The sequence below is a fragment of the Oxyura jamaicensis genome, chromosome 2 (assembly GCF_011077185.1).
Source record: "Oxyura jamaicensis isolate SHBP4307 breed ruddy duck chromosome 2, BPBGC_Ojam_1.0, whole genome shotgun sequence".
NCBI classification, from domain to species: domain Eukaryota; kingdom Metazoa; phylum Chordata; class Aves; order Anseriformes; family Anatidae; genus Oxyura; species Oxyura jamaicensis.
Genome location: NC_048894.1, coordinates 146,918,814 through 146,935,376, shown reverse-complemented (window position 1 = coordinate 146,935,376; position 16,563 = coordinate 146,918,814). Strand labels below are relative to the sequence as shown.

The window sequence follows — 16,563 nt, the reverse complement described above, 5'->3', positions numbered from 1 at the left end:
TAAGATAATCTTCACTTTCTATCATTATTATTTTGACATTAAAAATCTTTGTGCATGAGACTGGAATCACAAAAAAATCATGCTAAACCAAAACTGCCTGTGAAGTTTTAATCTACCCACCATCCAATCAGCTGTAGAGGTAAGAACTCTCTGTGCCAGCAGAATTCTGTTCAGACAGTAATGTTTAACAGTAAAATAGTAGAGAAGAAAAGTATTAGTAACACAAAATAATTAAAAAATGTAAATAATTTACTTACAGTCTTCAGCTTTTCCATCACTGGGAAAAAAATCTTTCACCTTTAAAAAAAAAAAAAAAAAAAAAAAAAAAGGGTAATCAACAAACTCTTCAGTATTAATGCAATATGAAAAATGAATCATTCGGAAGTACATATAGCTTTACAACATTTCTTATCAGTGTGAGTTTGGGGCTGCTGGATGACTTACTTTTTGCATTTTGAGCACAGAAGCATAGTATTTTGACCACCAGTCAATAACATTTTCAGCTGATTCATCTGCAATTGTTCTTTTTCTTCTCTTTGTTGAACGTTGGATGGATTTTTTCCTATCCTAACAAAGCATAAAGAAAACACTTTTGAACTCTAGGACTAATTCAAATTAATCACCTTACTCATGACATCAAGCATGACCAGATGTATATGCAGAAAATCTCAACCTCCACGAGATAAATAAATTGCAAGACAAATTACTGTCTCTGTCTTTTATTCTGAGACACTTCATCAACCATGAAGCAACCCATACAATAGGTAAAATATTACTACCTATTTCTCTGTGTAGATTTAAGGGATATAAGCATCCAGGTACAAATTGATTTCTCCTGTTCAAGTTCATAGGTATTTTTTTAGAACTCCCATTATTATTTATTGCCTTTTGGAAGAAGAAAGAGTTGCTGCAATTCAGCAGTTTTCTTCATTAAACTACCAAGTAAAAAACAAAAACATAAACTAAAATCTGAACCCAAAAATGACCTGCTCATGCAGCAAATGTTACTAGCTTTATTCTTGTTTAAGAAGTCTGGGCCCTTGTTAAATGGTATGTTTCATCCTACACCCTCACAGAGTTTTCTGTTTGGCTGGGGAGATAGACAGAAATAGGGAGTGGGGATGGTAATTAATGACACAGACAGTTAAATTATAAGGTTCTCTCTAGGAATCTTTTCTTACTATCTTTTGCAGTCGTATATTTAAATTGTTCCATAACAGATCAAAGATCCAAATGGGTGTATACAGCTAGGCATAAGACATCCCTGCATTTTCCTTGACCCCCCAAATAAGAAGGATGCTGGAAACATCTAATGGTTGAAACATCAACGGTTAAAGAAATCTGCTTTATGCAACTGCAGAAAGAACTTCTGAAATGAAATTCAGTGCTGTGTTCTCCTTTGTGTTACTGTTGTTAATAAAACATTGATCGTGATGGCAGAAACCACAGAGAAAGGAAGAATGTGTGCACCCCCCAAAAAATAATGTACATATTCTAGAGCATTTACTGTACAGTAAGTGCCATGCTGACCAGGACTGCCTTGTTTACTTGTGCTTTTCTGTCTCTTTATATCCACACATTGAGACCAGTTTAATACGTCAACTGTAAGATCTTTTGAAAACAGACTTTCTGCTCTATGTTTATACAGCATCTAGCACAATGTGACTTTCATCCATGCCTAATGCCATGAACTTTGAAACAGTCACACATAGAGATAGCTTTGTAATTAAGTAGATCATTCAAAGCTAAGAGGAGCAAAAATTCTACTACATCAGTAGTGCTTGTCCATGGGATGAATATCGAGCACAGAAGGAAAAAACAGCAGTATCTATTAATGGAATTAATTAAATTATGTGGGGTCAAAGCAGTATTGCTAACAAGTCCTCTAAAGGGCCAGTGAGAGTGTGGGTATTACCACCAGTACCCAGAACCTTCAGTAAGTTGGAAAATAGCCCCCTTACTGCTACAACATCTAACATGCAAATGAGAGATTTCCTTCCATAAGGAGGGGCTAAAGTCTACAAGACTGAAATAGACAGTTAGCTGCCAGTTTAAGCTATGCCCACCTTCTGTTTCCTGTCTTTCGCTGGTTCAGTGGTGGAGTGCTCTGGTTCAGCAGCAGGAACTGTTGAGGGAACTGGTTCTGGTTCTATCACGGTACATTTACCCTGCTCCACCTCAGCGTAGATGTGATCAGCTAAAATAGGTTCTTCCTGGGATAAACCTGCAGGCTGGGATGACTCAGGTGAAGCTGAAATTAAAACTTTGCAACTTAGGTAGATTTTACCAGAAATGCTGTCATCCATCACATTTGGTGACAATCATATCATTAAGGGTTTGACCCTACACTCAACCCTATAAAACAAATCTTCTAATCATATAACTACTATGAAGCCTCTGAGCAGTTGCTTCACTGTTTTCACAAAACAGTGCTTTGTCTTTCTATTTGGTGTCAGGATTCTCCATTTACCTTTATCTGTTTCTATAATGTCTAGTCTTCCTGGTGTAGCTTGAGGACCCAACTGTTCCTTACACAGGAATTGCTTAAGGCAATTGATGGTGTGTGTTCCAACAAGAGTGCTCCTCCCAAATGCTCTCCAGTCAACTACGCAGATGCTTAGTGGTGGATGCAGGAGTTCATTTTCAGGCAGTTCCTAGTGGAGGAGGACAGACAGCAGCATGAGAATTGCTAGAGAACTTAGATCACATTTTGAATTTTTGTCATGCACAGCAATAAGACTGATAATTTTACCTCCCTTCTCCTCCCCAGCTATTTACAGACTCGAATGCAAAATGAATACAAAGGTAACACAGTTCTGGCCACGGTTTTCTGCAAAGTCTGGATAAAGCCTTGTCCTGGTTTCAGTTAGGACAGTTATTTTCCCTCCTAGTAGCTGGTAGGGTGCTATGTTTTGGATTAGGATGAGAAGAGTGCTGATAACATGCTGATGTTTTAATTGCTGCAGAGCACTGCTTATACTAAGCCAAGGACTTTTCAGCTTCTCACTCTGTCCTGCCAGCGGGCAGGCTGGGAGTGCAGCAAGAGCTGGGAGGGGACAGACCCAGGACAGCTGACCCAAACTGGCCAAAGGGGTATTCCATACCATCTGACGTCATGCTGAACAATATATAGGGGTGGCTAGCCGGGGTGGGGGGCTGGCTGCTCGGGGTTGGGCTGGGCATTGGTCAGCAGGTGGTGAGCAATTGCATTGTGCATCACTTGTTTGTACATATTATTACTATTATCATTATTATTTTCTATCTTAATAAACTGTCTTTATCTCAACTCACAGGCTTCACTTTCCCGTTTCTCTCCCCCATCCCACAGTGGGAGGGGGGAGGGTTAGCGAACGGCTGTGTGGTGTTTAGCTGCCAGCCGGGTTAAACCACAATAAGCCTTTTCCTTAAGAATACAGAATGAACCACGTGGACGATATAACTGAGTTGAGTCCCATACTGACATAGGCAAGCCCTTCTTTTTAGGACAAACTGTGAGAATCAGGAACATTTAGAGGGAATGAACACAGTGCTGAAGGCTGTGAGTATTAATGCCACCACTGCTTTGCCCAAGGCTATTAACCCTACCTGCCTCAGCTTGCCCAACCATGAGACATGTATACTATGTGGTTTCATGTTTATAGAATGAGTTTAAAGGGTAAAAACTACCCTTTGGACATGTAACATAGAGTGGAACTTTAAAATGCTCTAGTTATTGTGCTTCAGTATGCAGGTTAAGGTTTTGATATTCTTTTGATTTATAAATAAAATTCCACCTCTTTTAATGTTGCCAAGTAGAGCAAATCAGATGGATATTTTTTTCTGATGTTGGCCTTTGTCCAGTGAAACTAATAGCTCTCATAACCCAGGAAACAGGTAATAATTAAATTACCAGTCATAACAGCAAGGGTTACAATGTGAAAAGGTCCAGAGCTCATGATCCAGAAATGATCAATTGATCTTCTTAATAGCCAAGTAACACTCTAAGGGAAATTCAGAGAATTGAAAGAAAATAAAGGAAACTGAGCTTTACCTTGCAAAATGGGAGATGAGGAAAATATATATATATATTAAAACCAGCCCCGTTATCTGGCAACAATTTCCAACCTATCAGTAAAAACCTGGTTGCAACATATTTCTTTGCCTACCTGGGACATAGCATAAGAAACATCACCTTCTTTTACCATGCATTTGTAGCAGAAGTCTTTTAGAACATCTTCAAACCATTAGCTTTTCACATGAGAACTGATGTCCCATAGCATTTACTCAAGACACAGAAGAAATGATTTGACAGGAAAGAGGGAAATTAGTAATTAACACCTTGCCTAGCCGAAACAGAGAATGGATAGGCAAGAAGCAGTATACTATACACACCACTTCAAACCAGTCTGCAAGGACATTGAAATTGGGATTTTTCTTGTAGCTCTGGATGACAGAGGATTTCACTCCTTTCCCTGCACACTCGATGAAAACCTGGGGGCGATCTACAGAAAGAAGTTGTACTTTCTTCAGCTCTCGAACACCCCAGAACAGGACCTGTGGCAGGCAGAGAAACATCAGTTGCACAAAGTGGGCAGAGAAAGTGCAATGATTTGCTAGCAGGCAGGAGACATTGGTTGGCTGAAATTTGGGACACCAAAAGAAAAAGCCTGGGAGATGGCCAATGTTGAACATCACCTCCAGTGAGGTCAGTTACAAGGGGAAGGCCTCCATCTCCTGCAGCCATCTTCCTGGGCTGCACTGAGCACAGGTGAGGGGTGGCAGGTCCCTCAGCCTCACTCTGCAATGGGAGCGGTCCCTCCCAGCAGGCCAGGACTGACACGTAGCCTCTGCTGGTCTCAGGTGGAAGCACTGCCTCACTTGCCCAGCCTTAGAGAATCACTGTGATCTGAGCTTATCACATCTATTTTGGGATCCAAATGTTATTTTTACTTCATTGCTATGGATTAGAATTTTAAGATTATCATCACACATAATTAAAACCTTATAGTCCAGTAACAGATTAAAAGAAGCAGAGATTCGGAAATGGAAACACTGTAGGTAGCTCACCTCCACTCTGTACTTGCTTAAAACAGGACGGATGTTGGCTGGGACCGGGTAGATCTGGGAAACATCTGGTGGATCCACTGGGGGAAGTCTGTCTGGATCAGAATCAGGAATCTGAAAAATGTAGCAGTCAAGGATCAGGACTGTTTTTGGAAGAATAAAAACTGTATCAGAAGTATCTGTGAATGTTGTATTGAACACCAATTTAATGCAGTCTCACAAAACACGTTACAGAGCAGACAGGTGTAATGTGACTTGGACCGTGGTCTGTCCTGCTGTGATGCTAATACACTTGGCAGGAAGCGTGTTCAATAGACTGGGGTTATGTACCTTGCTGAAAAAATAGTCCCTGTTGCCCCAGCAGGACGTAGTCTGCCCTACAGATATACACGTATTGAAGCATGGTAATTTAATTTATGAAGAACAGAAAGCATGGTAATTCTATTTAATAATAATCCTGAACAAAACTACTTAGAAGACTTTCACAGACAAATTCTACATATGATTCTAGTTAAATAAGGCTGATGAACAGACAGTACACGAGTTAAATAGTACATTTGCCAGCCAGACATGCCAGAGCTCTTCAGCTGCATTATATTTGAGAATAGCAGTTCTGCTCGACTGGATGCTGTCAGCATTTGAGAACTTGTGAATTACATCTCCAGCATCAAGGCTGGATCTTCTCTGTGCAACTACTAAAATCTTGCTGCAAGCGGCACTTACGTTTTTCGTGTGTGATTGCATATAAGCCTGCCCCACATTCAGGAGCTTACTCGGGTGTACACAAGCTCCCCGTGCAGGTGGGTGGGAGCAGAACATGCTCCACCACAGCTCTGAGGCTTCACCATCTCCCCATGCTCCTCGCCTCTTGCCACGCTCCAGGCTCTGCTGATGGTTTGGTTCACCTTCTGTTGGAAAGCTCCCTGCTTTCATTTCCCAACCCCTTCCCAATTCTCTGCAGTACATTTATGACCTTCTCATTCCATGCAGGGCAGATCTGAAGCCTGACCTGATTTAGTAAATTTCTATTTACAGCAGTTAAAGTCAGGGCCTGATGATCACTCCTACCAGAAGCTCAGGCTGTGCTAGCAGACAGCAGTAGGAACATTGGCTTCACAGGTAAACTAACAACCTGCAGGCAGAGCTCTCCTTGGCTTTCTCACAAAACACAGCACCTAAAGTGCACTGCACATACGGTTCTGGGAAAAAGAAGCACACCTTCTGGAGAGCCTCATCGTTCCTGGGCTAACTTGTCACTGCTGAAAGGTGAAGCATTGAGAGACAGCTCTCAATGGACCTGTAAACTTGAACTCTTCTACTTTTAACTAGGCCATCTGCCTATACAGCTGTGTACTGCTGTGTGGGAGTTTCATTAGCATTAGGGAGCAGGGATTTGTTCCGAGGATTTTGTAGGTGAATGAGGAGATGGGTGGAAAACATGTCTTCTAGCATAGCACCTGCAGCATATGCTAGCAACAACATAATTAACAGCAATCATTCACATGAACATGTTGATGGCCCCTTATCAGTAAGAATCTGAAGCAATTCTTTGAACGGACTTCTTGGAGCTTAAGGCCAGAAATGTAGGCCTCGTTTTGTTGTTCCCCAGTGTATCTGGTTTCTATCAGCCACCTCCGTGATGCTGTTTAAAAAGCCAAACAGAAACACATAACTCAGTGAACGACACCAGCCTGTCTAAAAAGCCAGCTGTTTGGATTCAATTATATTCACTTCACATTTTCTCCCTCTGTATTAATTGACATTAAACACTCCAAAAATGTACCCCATGATAGATTAACTAGTACTATGAAAGAACTTCAACTAGTAATATAAAAGTAAATGAATAACAGGCAAAGACCATCTGAACCAGATCACATACCAGATATCATATCCCCACATATAATTTGGCTCTCTTGGTACCCGATTTAATTGCGCTATCTGACTTGGGGACTGATGACAGATGACTACGAAAAGTATGTTCATCTGCATGCTACAGTGACTTTGGAAAATCATTTCTAAACTGCTCCTCTAGCTATGAGAAAAACTTTACTTCCCAAAGATGCAACTTAGGAGAGGAAGACTGGAGAGATCTCACATTTGAGGATAAAATTGACTCATAAAGAGTTTTATTAAACTGATGAAACAGTCCCCTGCACTCAAGGATGCCAAAACCTGACCAGACCATTAAATATGGTGAATACCAATATCAATCAAGAATCCATGGATCTTCTTTTGTTCTTTTTAAATATTTCAGTTAAATGAACAGTTCTCCAATATCACAGAATCACGGAATCACAGAATGATTGAGGTTGGAATGGACCTCCAGAGATCATCTAGTCCAACACCCCTGCTCAAGCAGGGTCACTTGGAGCATGTTACACAGGGAAAATGTTACACATATCTTGCAATGTATTGGACTTTTCCAAGATTTAACAACTTCTAGTGAAATTGAGTGTTTCTGTATTACACCATGAAATTCCACTAATTTCAGTGGTATTAGCTTGCTGTAACTCAGCAAGAATTTTGCTTCATGGCCACAGTGAAACTACATAGAACAAGAGGTGAAGAATGATCTAACACAATTAAATGAAAGCACAGGAGAGCACCTACAAGGTATATTTTCAAAACAACTTTTCTCTTTTGATTAAAAAAAAAAAAAAAAAGGCAGTAAATCTTGAGCCCGCCTTGAGCAATATCAAGACTTCTAATATCCATTAATCTATATTATTTTAGTCTAATATTTTTCTAAATTCCAGGATACTGCATTATAAGAACTGGGTTAGCTCTCTAGCACTGACCAAGCATAATAGCATTCATTTTGAGAAAGGAGTGCTCAATTTTCACACATGGCTTCTTCAGCTGAACCAAATGGTACCTGCAGATCAGAGTTATTGAGCATGGTTTGTCACAGGAAGGGTTATGGGCTTGGAAGAAGAGAATGAATTAGTGATTAGAGGTATTCACTTCCACCCTCACAAATTCCCTGTTATTGGAAGGAACCACTGGCACAACAGCTCCAGAAGTGCTTTGAAACCTTGCAGATGTTTATATGCATTTTTTTCCTGAAAATTTCTTTCATGTCCACATTGCTAATATCTGCCATGTGAGATGAACAGAACTACAGGGTCTTTACTTAGAATTATTTTCAACTCTCTGGAGAAGTCTTAGGGGTATATTTGGATATATCCCAATAGTAGTGCTCCTTCTCTAGTCCCATAAGACAGCAAAACAAAATAAACTATTCCCTTTGTTCACAAAGATTTCAATAAAAAAGAGGGAAAATTATGGCTAAGGCAGTAGACTCTACCCCTAGGTATCCACTGTAATGACATCCCCTGTGTGTCCCCATGGTGTCATATTGCAGGGTTTCATCAAGAACATAATTAGCCTATCATGCTTAAAAGACCATTTTATCCTTGGAATATCTGTAAAATGTGTCACACAGCTCCACATTTTTACCAATTCTGATTTCAGAATAAATTGTCATAGTTTTTTTAGCACAGAGAAGTTTCCTGTAAATAGTGGCTCTGCAAATACTGCTGGGGCCTGAAAGCCCTGACACTTTACACTCTACTCATGCATCTGCTGGGCTAGCCCCAGAGGTATGTCAAATTTGCCTTTTGTCTCATAGTGGGAAACCAGTGTAACATTTCTCCTAATATGTTATGGGCAGCTAAAAAGTGGGTTTTCCTTATCCAATTATTGTTATTCACAGCTCCCTTCTTCTAAGAGACAGAGAAATATTGAGAGAGTTTTGAAGTTGCTTAAGTCCAAAGAGTAGGTCATTGCAAGGGCGATGGTAGTTTCACCATTGTTTCTTGAACCAGAGCCCAATTTAAAGCAGGGCAAATGAAGGGTAAATGACACACAGAGCATATGAGAGGTTCACTATTGTTTACACATCAGCAGTGTCCCCTCTTCCCCTGGAAGGATATAGACTAGGAGTGATGCAGACTGCATGAGGACTAAGAGGTACAACAGCAGAATGATCCTGCTCCAGTTGCAGTTCACACCAATTCCCGTGGTGTAAAAGACTAATGGTCCAGAAGGTCTAGTTTACCTCCAAAAGCTCAAATGCAGCAAGAAGATCTCCTCCAGAAAGATTCCCACAATACACCGGGTGGTAAGACAGTTTAGGTGGTTCATATTTTTGGTCAGCAAGCCTCACCACAGGGGCAGCCACTGTAGACCCAATATATTCTGCTTTACCCTAAATAAAGGAGAACGCAGGTGTCAAATGTATATGAAGCCAAGATGATGTAAAGATAGAATATTTGTGGAAAAAAAATAAAAACATAAAAAACCTTTTCCTGAAGTAATCAGCAAAGAAAAATGCAAAACCAGAGATAAATCCATGCCTCCACAGACATAGATACAATATTTACAGTTGTGTGCAATGAAGGTGGGGGAGAAGATGCTTCCAATTGCTCTAAGTCAGTCTTTGGGGGCAGTATTCACATGGGCAAAACAGGGCCACAGCTTTGCAAAGACAAAAGGTTAAGTCTCAGGGCTGTTTTTCAGATGTTAAACTGCAAATAGTTGTACCACTGATCTCCATTCATTGAGGTTATCCATGTTGCTTGGCAATTTTCCCTTTAACGCCTACTCAGTGACACAGCTTTGCCTTTAAACAACAGAAAGATGCAACAGCCTTTTCTAAGAAGGATTTCAAGTTTACCACTGCATCATCATCATACAGCTCGATGACAATTTCTGGGGGGAACTGTGCAATTTCCTTTCCATCCCCATGAAGCACAATGCCGTTGAAGAGCAGCATCTGGTTCCAGGTGGGGGACAACGTCTGAGAAATGATCTAGTGAGAGAAATGAAATGTTTAATAACCTATAAATTGCTTCATTGGCAGTGCTTCATCATGAAGTGTGGATGTGCTGGAGACATCCCAAATGATGTTTTTTGCTTGTGTCCAAGGTTTCAGAACTCTAAGCCCCACTAAGATAGCTGTAGAAGGCTCAAAACCTCTGAAAATCAGTTTTAAGTTATGGGTAAAAGTTCCTTTTTCTTTATATAGTCCCCATCAATGCCCACAGACAACCATTTGCCCCCCAAAATATCAGAGGGAGATGTGTATTGGGTTTATGTGGCAAGGTTTTGGTAGCAATGGGCTGCAGGGGCGGCCTCTGTGAGCAGAGCCCAGCAGCTGCCCCACGTCAGATCAAAGTTAGCTCTGGCCGGCTCCAAAGGGACCTGCTGCTGGCCAGAGCTGAGCCAGTGAGTGACGTTTGTGCCTCTGTTAGAGCAGACTTAAGAAATGGAAAAATAAAAAATAAAAATAAATATGCTGTACAACAGCAGCTGAGATAGTGAGAACCAGCCCTGCAGCCCCCAAGGTGAGTGCAGCAGGAGGTGCTCCAGGCACGCAGCAGCAGTTCCCCTGCGGCCTGTGGAGAGGCCCCTGGTGGAGCAGGCTGTCCCCCTGCAGCCCATGGGTCCCCCATGGAGCAGATCTCCACGCTGCAGCCCGTGGAGGAGCCCCCGGTGGAGCAGGGGGATGTGGCCTGGAGGAGGCTGCGGCCCATGGAGAGCCCCCGCAGGAGCAGGCCCCGGGCCGGAGCTGCAGCCCGTGGAGAGGAGCAGGAGCAGGAGCAGGGGGCATGGGGGGAGCTGCTGCCCGTGGGGGACCCGTGCTGGAGCAGTTTGCTCCTGGGGGATGGACCCCATGGGATGGAGCCATGTGGGAGCAGTTCCTGAAGAGCTGCTGCCTGTGGGCAGCCCCCGCAGGCTCAGTTGGGGAAGGACGGCATCCCGTGGGAGGGACCCCATGGGGAGCAGGGGCAGAGAGGGGCCATGAGGCTCCTCTCCACTGGTGGTGGAGACAAAGTGTCAGGGACTGACCGCAGCCCCCATTCCCTACTCCCCTGCTCCACTTGGGGGGAGGAGGTGGAATAGGGTGGATGGGTGGAAGGTGTTTTTAGATTTTTTGTTTTCTCGCTGTTCTAGTCTGTTAGTAATAGGTAACAAATGTTATTAATCTCCCTATGCTGAGTCTGTTTTGTCTGTGACGATAATTGTTGAGTGATCACCCTTTCCTTATATCAACCCTTTTTCCCTTTCCATCATATTTTCTCCCCCTTTCCCTTTTAGGAGGGGGAGTGAGAGAGCGGTTGTGGTGGAGCTCAGCTGCCCAGATGGGTAAAACCACCACAAGATGTGGGACCACTTCCTATGGGCACATTTCTGCAGCGTGCAAAGGGATGCAGAAGGTCTCACACCTCTGTTTTCTGCTTATTTCAGCTTTGCCATTCTAAAGTGATCCTTGTAAACTGAATGTCACTGCAAAGAGCTGTGCTGACTCACATGGCTACAGAAGCCATATAAAGGTGGTCTTCACTCTTTGCTCAGTCATTGCACTCAGCCTATAAGAAAAGAGTACTGTGGGATTCATCCTCACACCAAGCAATGAAAATGGCCCAAACTGAAAATACATAGAAAAAGAAGCAGAGAAAGGTAGTTCACTTGCTGCAAAGGCCCAGAAGCCCCAGATAATCTAATGTCTGAAAGAACTAGAATAAACAAGTATTGCACCTCATGTTGAGTAGTGGGCTACACCAACACTTTTGCTTTGCTTGCAGTGGACTGTCAAGAGTTGCCTTTTAACAGGAGATGGCCAGCTTTTTGTGCTAGGCAGCTCCATGCAAAAATAATATTTTTCCTTTTCATGGCTTAATTCAACAAAAAACAACCAACCAAACTGTGTTTCCATTTACTGCAAGGGATTTTGCAACTTACCTTTGTGGTCTGGCAGTATGATGTGAAAGTAACTTTTGCAAAAGGATCGGAAAGTCCAGTGCTGTCAGCTGCAATGAGCCCCCTTGCCTGATACATGTGGGCTCTCAGCTGGAAGAGGTGCATGGCTACATCATTGCAAAGAAAACAGTAATGTCAGCCTCACAGAAATGCTGCAGCACATAGGCAGGAGGGGAAGATCCACCACCTGCCATCCAACTGAGATCTGACAAAGGGAACTGTTGCTAGTGCTGTCTCACTAACAGAACACCTGAAACACTCAGAAGTTTGTGTAAGATTTCTGGATTCACTTAAAATCGATGTCTTTACTTCAAGGTTGCTAACTGGCAGTTTTTCTCTCCTCATCACAAGGAGACAGACCCGTGGCACAGGGAAGAGAAAGTGTAAGAAAACAAGTGCTTCCTGTCACTGACACCTGCAAAGTGGCAGCAGCGGGACTGAGGACTTGACAACAAAACGAGTTTTTTCTAAACAGAATTTGCTGAGTTGTGATTATCTTAGAGCAACTACTTTAAACAGAGGTCTTGCAACCCTCTGAATTAGAGTTTTTGATCTACCTGGCTCTTAAAAGTCCTCTTACATGGCTAATATGGAGAAGAAACAGTGCCTTACTTTTATACCACAGGCAGGCAGGTGAGGGCACCATGCTGTGCTCTGAGCTGCTGTTGGATGGTATTTCAGTTTCATACCCTACAGGCAAATTCTCCATAATGCTGCGGGCATAGCTGGCAGGTCCAAGCCATAGATAGATGTCCACCTTTGCCTGCACAGTCCAACCCAATGGGCGCTTGCCTGGTAGCTGAAGAAAAAAAATCCACACATTAACAACAAGCTCTAGAAAGGGGGGTGGCTGGATGCTGAGTCCTATGAAGGCAGAGAAGACTACAAAAATAAAGGAGCATTCGCAGAATTGTTATACCAATATCTCCACAGTGAGTGGCCCTGAGACCCATTCAGCACAATAAAATTCTGTGATTCTTAGGGAGGAGACAAGTAGTTGGTTGAAAGTCTGCATAAATGGCTTAGTGGCTACTGTTTGTCTGTTTGTGTGGACTGGCTGATAGCTGTAAGCATACCAGTGTTAGCTGATACCCTACTTTTCCCAGACTTCATCCCACTTCACATTTCATGCAGTTTTGCTGTTCTCCAGTAGCTAATCCCATGCACTCCTAAAATATTACCTCATTAGGTAGGTCAGAAAACATATTCCAGTATAAAATGTTACTGGTCTTGACAAACAATACTAATCTTTCCTTACTCTCCTCTCCCACTACATCTAGTTCCACTTAGTTCAGTGTTTAGTAATACCTGTTCATTATGTAATTCTTGATATTGTAGGGGCTGCAGGATGAATTATGTTTGTTTTGTTGGTTTGTTTATGCAGGCAGATAGCACCGTGCTTAACAAATACCTATGGCAACTATCAGAAGCTCAGATATTTCTGTCCGCTCTTTAGCTGTGCTTTATGGGAGTGCTCCCAGCCGCTCCAGGTGAAAAACCACTACAAAGCCATTAAACAACATTGCTATTGCCTGGTGTGTTCAGACTTTTCTTTCTGGCCACAGTAACAATTCCACTGTGTAATATTCCACTGCTGGTCACTCTGCCTTTGCAGGCATATTATATTCACTAAGATGTTCCTTCAAGATGAATAACCCCAGAACAATATTTTAGATAAATATTGCATAAACCTAGGCACACTATAAACAGCAAACATAATCAGTTGCTATGTTAGCTCTGAATATCTAGGTTCCTTTGCTATCTGAGTTGCATGCATGCTGAGCTCTTACCAGTCTCCTCCCAGTCTTCCATGTGCTGCATTCTGACGTCCTTGCCAGCAAAGAGGCTGCACCTCTGCTATCTGTTTAGTTATATAGCTATAGATAAACAATGCTATAAACTTGCTCTAACAAGTAGTAGAGGAATGAATCACTCAGACACCAAAAGCCTGGCAATAATACAGTACTTCAAGAAGGACAAGCATAAATAGGAGAAGTAAGTATTACCAGATGGCATATATAAACATGTACACATTGTTAGTACATTACAAAGATAAACTTGTAAAATACAATCCCTATGTGAAATTTGAATACCAAGGGCTCCTCAGTCATTACCTGTGTTCACAGAATGCCCCAAACTTACTTTCAGGAAATGGGTTTTAATCTTCCCACAGTCCTTGCCTCTCTGTTCTTCCTCTGGGGAATAGAGTATGTGTTTTGCCGGGACTCTTGCATATGCAACCCTCTTGTTGTTGCTGAGCATCCAGATGAACACATCAGGCACTGTATTCTGTGGCTTTAAACAACAAGGAATACCGAACTAAAGCTGGATTCTTTCTGTAAGCCACCACCCTATCTTTTTTGTTAAAACAGCCGGCCAAGAGCTGAGTCCCCACCTCTCTTGTGAAGTGGCAGATATATACCCTGAATAAAAGAGGCTTTCATGCTTTGCAATCCAAACTCTCATTCCCAAGCACAGCTGAAAGTAAAGAGCTTTGTGTGGTGATTAAGGAGTGCCCATTCTGCAGATCATTACAACTACAAATCCAGGTATGACCGTCTCAGGAAGCCACTTACCCACGAACCGTGTAAGCTGAAAGTACCCACCATGGAAATGTTATCAACTTCACCTTTACAAGAAAAACAAAAAGGACCAGGGCCAAGCTTAAGCACTGGTATCCCATCATCTATTCTGCTTGTGATGATACTCCATGGAGCCCTGCCCTGCCCTGAAGAGCATTTCCCCAAGCAAAACCTAAGCATGGTTCAAAACAAAGAACAGCCCAGAGACTGTTCTCAGGAGGCACTAGGAGTCCAGAAAGCACTAGGTTTTGGGAAGGAAGACAGTTTGGCTGTAAGATGCAAACCATGCCAGTCTGTGGCACTCATTCCCTGAGCCCAGGAATATCCATAGCCCTGTTTGGCTTGCTAGCACAGACAGTTTGCAGAAAGAGAACACTTGACTGGCTGGATTTTGGCCTGACCAAATACAGTTGTTCTTCTGTTATTCTCAGACTTAATAGTATGTCTAAACAGTGTCTGCACAGCCAAGTATAATAAAGAGATCCCTGAGCTCATACTAGTCCAAATCACTATGCCCATACAAGCAAGACATGAATTCAGATCAGAAAGCAGGCTGTCTCCAAACCACTGGGGCAGGACTTTTTTTTTTAAACAACAACCAACACTGTACTACATCCACTCCATACCACTGACTCCACTGTTTCCTACCCTAGTGTGTTAACAGCCCCATGAATTGAAAAACAATTGGGCCAGATATCCAAAGGAGAACTCTGGATAATGAAGTCAGGACGTATTATTCACACTGCATTATGAAAATCAAATTGTGAATTTATCTGAATTTCTGTATGGATTACCTCATCAACCAAGAATCGAATTTTATCTATAAATATCTGAGTCTCACGTATCATTTCATCCAGTGACATCTTTTTCTGCTGCTGAACAATTCCCTTGGCATCATTGGACAATGCTTCCTGCAATCAGGAAAGATAACGTAATTTGTATGCATTATCAAGTAGTTTGAACTGGACACAGAAGACAGAAAGAGTCTTAGATGCAAGATAAAAAAAAAAAAAAAAAAAAAGAGAGAGAGAGAGAGAGGGAGAAACAACAAAATGAGATTAACTCTTTTGAGCTGAAAAACAGAATTGTGAATGTACCCCACCTTCTCTCTATCTGTATGTGCACTGTATGTATGGAAGTCCCAGGAAACACATGCTTGCCACCTAGAAATATAATGCTTTGGTCCTGAAAGAAGGCACCACCTAATTCTGTGCTACAAACCATAAATAAAGCTAACAAACATTTTGATAAGCTGCACCCTTTTTTATTTGTTTCTCACTGCTTCCTGTGAGGAGGTAAATAAGGCCTCACTGAGGAGTTAGGTGCTTAAACCCAACTGAATCCTATGGTGCATCCTCTATCCTGGCTTTCCTCACTGGAAACAGGTCTCCTGTCTACTTTTAAACCCCAGCAATGTAGGATTTCAAAGCTTGCTTTATATACAATAGGAAGAAAAAAATGTTTTTAAGGAGTGACTCATCTGGCCTATTTTATATATATCTACTTTGCCAAAAGGTGGTCATAAACACCTCCTCATAGATAATAGACAGACAATCTTAAAAAAAAAAAAAAAAAAAAAAAAAACAGTGCAAGTGATTCTTGTGCTCTGTTCAGCCTAATCCAGATGCTCTCTTATACTAACATCCCTCTAGCACTTGAGGGAGGGTAAATGTAAAGGAAACTTTAAAATGCAGAAATGAAGAATAAACACAAACTAGAATACATGAGACCACACTGATTCTGGTGTCTGCTTCCCGGTGTCCAGGAATATGAAATGCCAGACTCTACTAGTGTTGAAGTTCAACCCCACCACAATAATTAAATTGCAATGTTAATTGTGTATTATTCTACTGAACAGCAATGTTAACTGGGTATTATTCTACAATACTCAGCATCATCACATTTTAAGATGCATGGAAAAGAAAAATCAGCTCATTATTATAATGTCTTATTTTTATTTAAAAGCAGTATGTTCTGAATGATTTCAGGATATATTACAACTCTTCATTAAGCACAGCAGGCTTTATCAAAAAAAAAAAAGTGCTCATGGATATTATATTCATATTAATTATAAAGCATGCCACTGTGGTTGAAATCAAATATAAATTAATACGTATACAACCCGTGTGCTTTCAGTTAAGATCATTGCATCAATGCTTAAAGAAAAAATACA

The 16,563-nt window shown here is 41.8% G+C and overlaps 1 protein-coding gene across 1 annotated transcript in view; it reads right to left on the bottom strand.

Moving 5' to 3' along the window:
• FER1L6 (fer-1 like family member 6) overlaps window positions 1-16,563 on the bottom strand; it is a 73,486-nt gene that overhangs the window by 22,765 nt on the left and 34,158 nt on the right. Inside the window, exons 17-28 of the mRNA XM_035319179.1 lie at window positions 15,185-15,301; window positions 13,951-14,103; window positions 12,421-12,607; window positions 11,791-11,915; window positions 9,722-9,856; window positions 9,104-9,253; window positions 5,047-5,157; window positions 4,372-4,533; window positions 2,471-2,654; window positions 2,067-2,251; window positions 445-567; window positions 258-297 (exon numbers count right to left, since the gene is read on the bottom strand). Coding sequence (XP_035175070.1) covers window positions 258-297; window positions 445-567; window positions 2,067-2,251; window positions 2,471-2,654; window positions 4,372-4,533; window positions 5,047-5,157; window positions 9,104-9,253; window positions 9,722-9,856; window positions 11,791-11,915; window positions 12,421-12,607; window positions 13,951-14,103; window positions 15,185-15,301 — 1,672 coding nt within the window. The remainder of the gene's footprint in view (window positions 1-257; window positions 298-444; window positions 568-2,066; window positions 2,252-2,470; window positions 2,655-4,371; window positions 4,534-5,046; window positions 5,158-9,103; window positions 9,254-9,721; window positions 9,857-11,790; window positions 11,916-12,420; window positions 12,608-13,950; window positions 14,104-15,184; window positions 15,302-16,563) is intronic.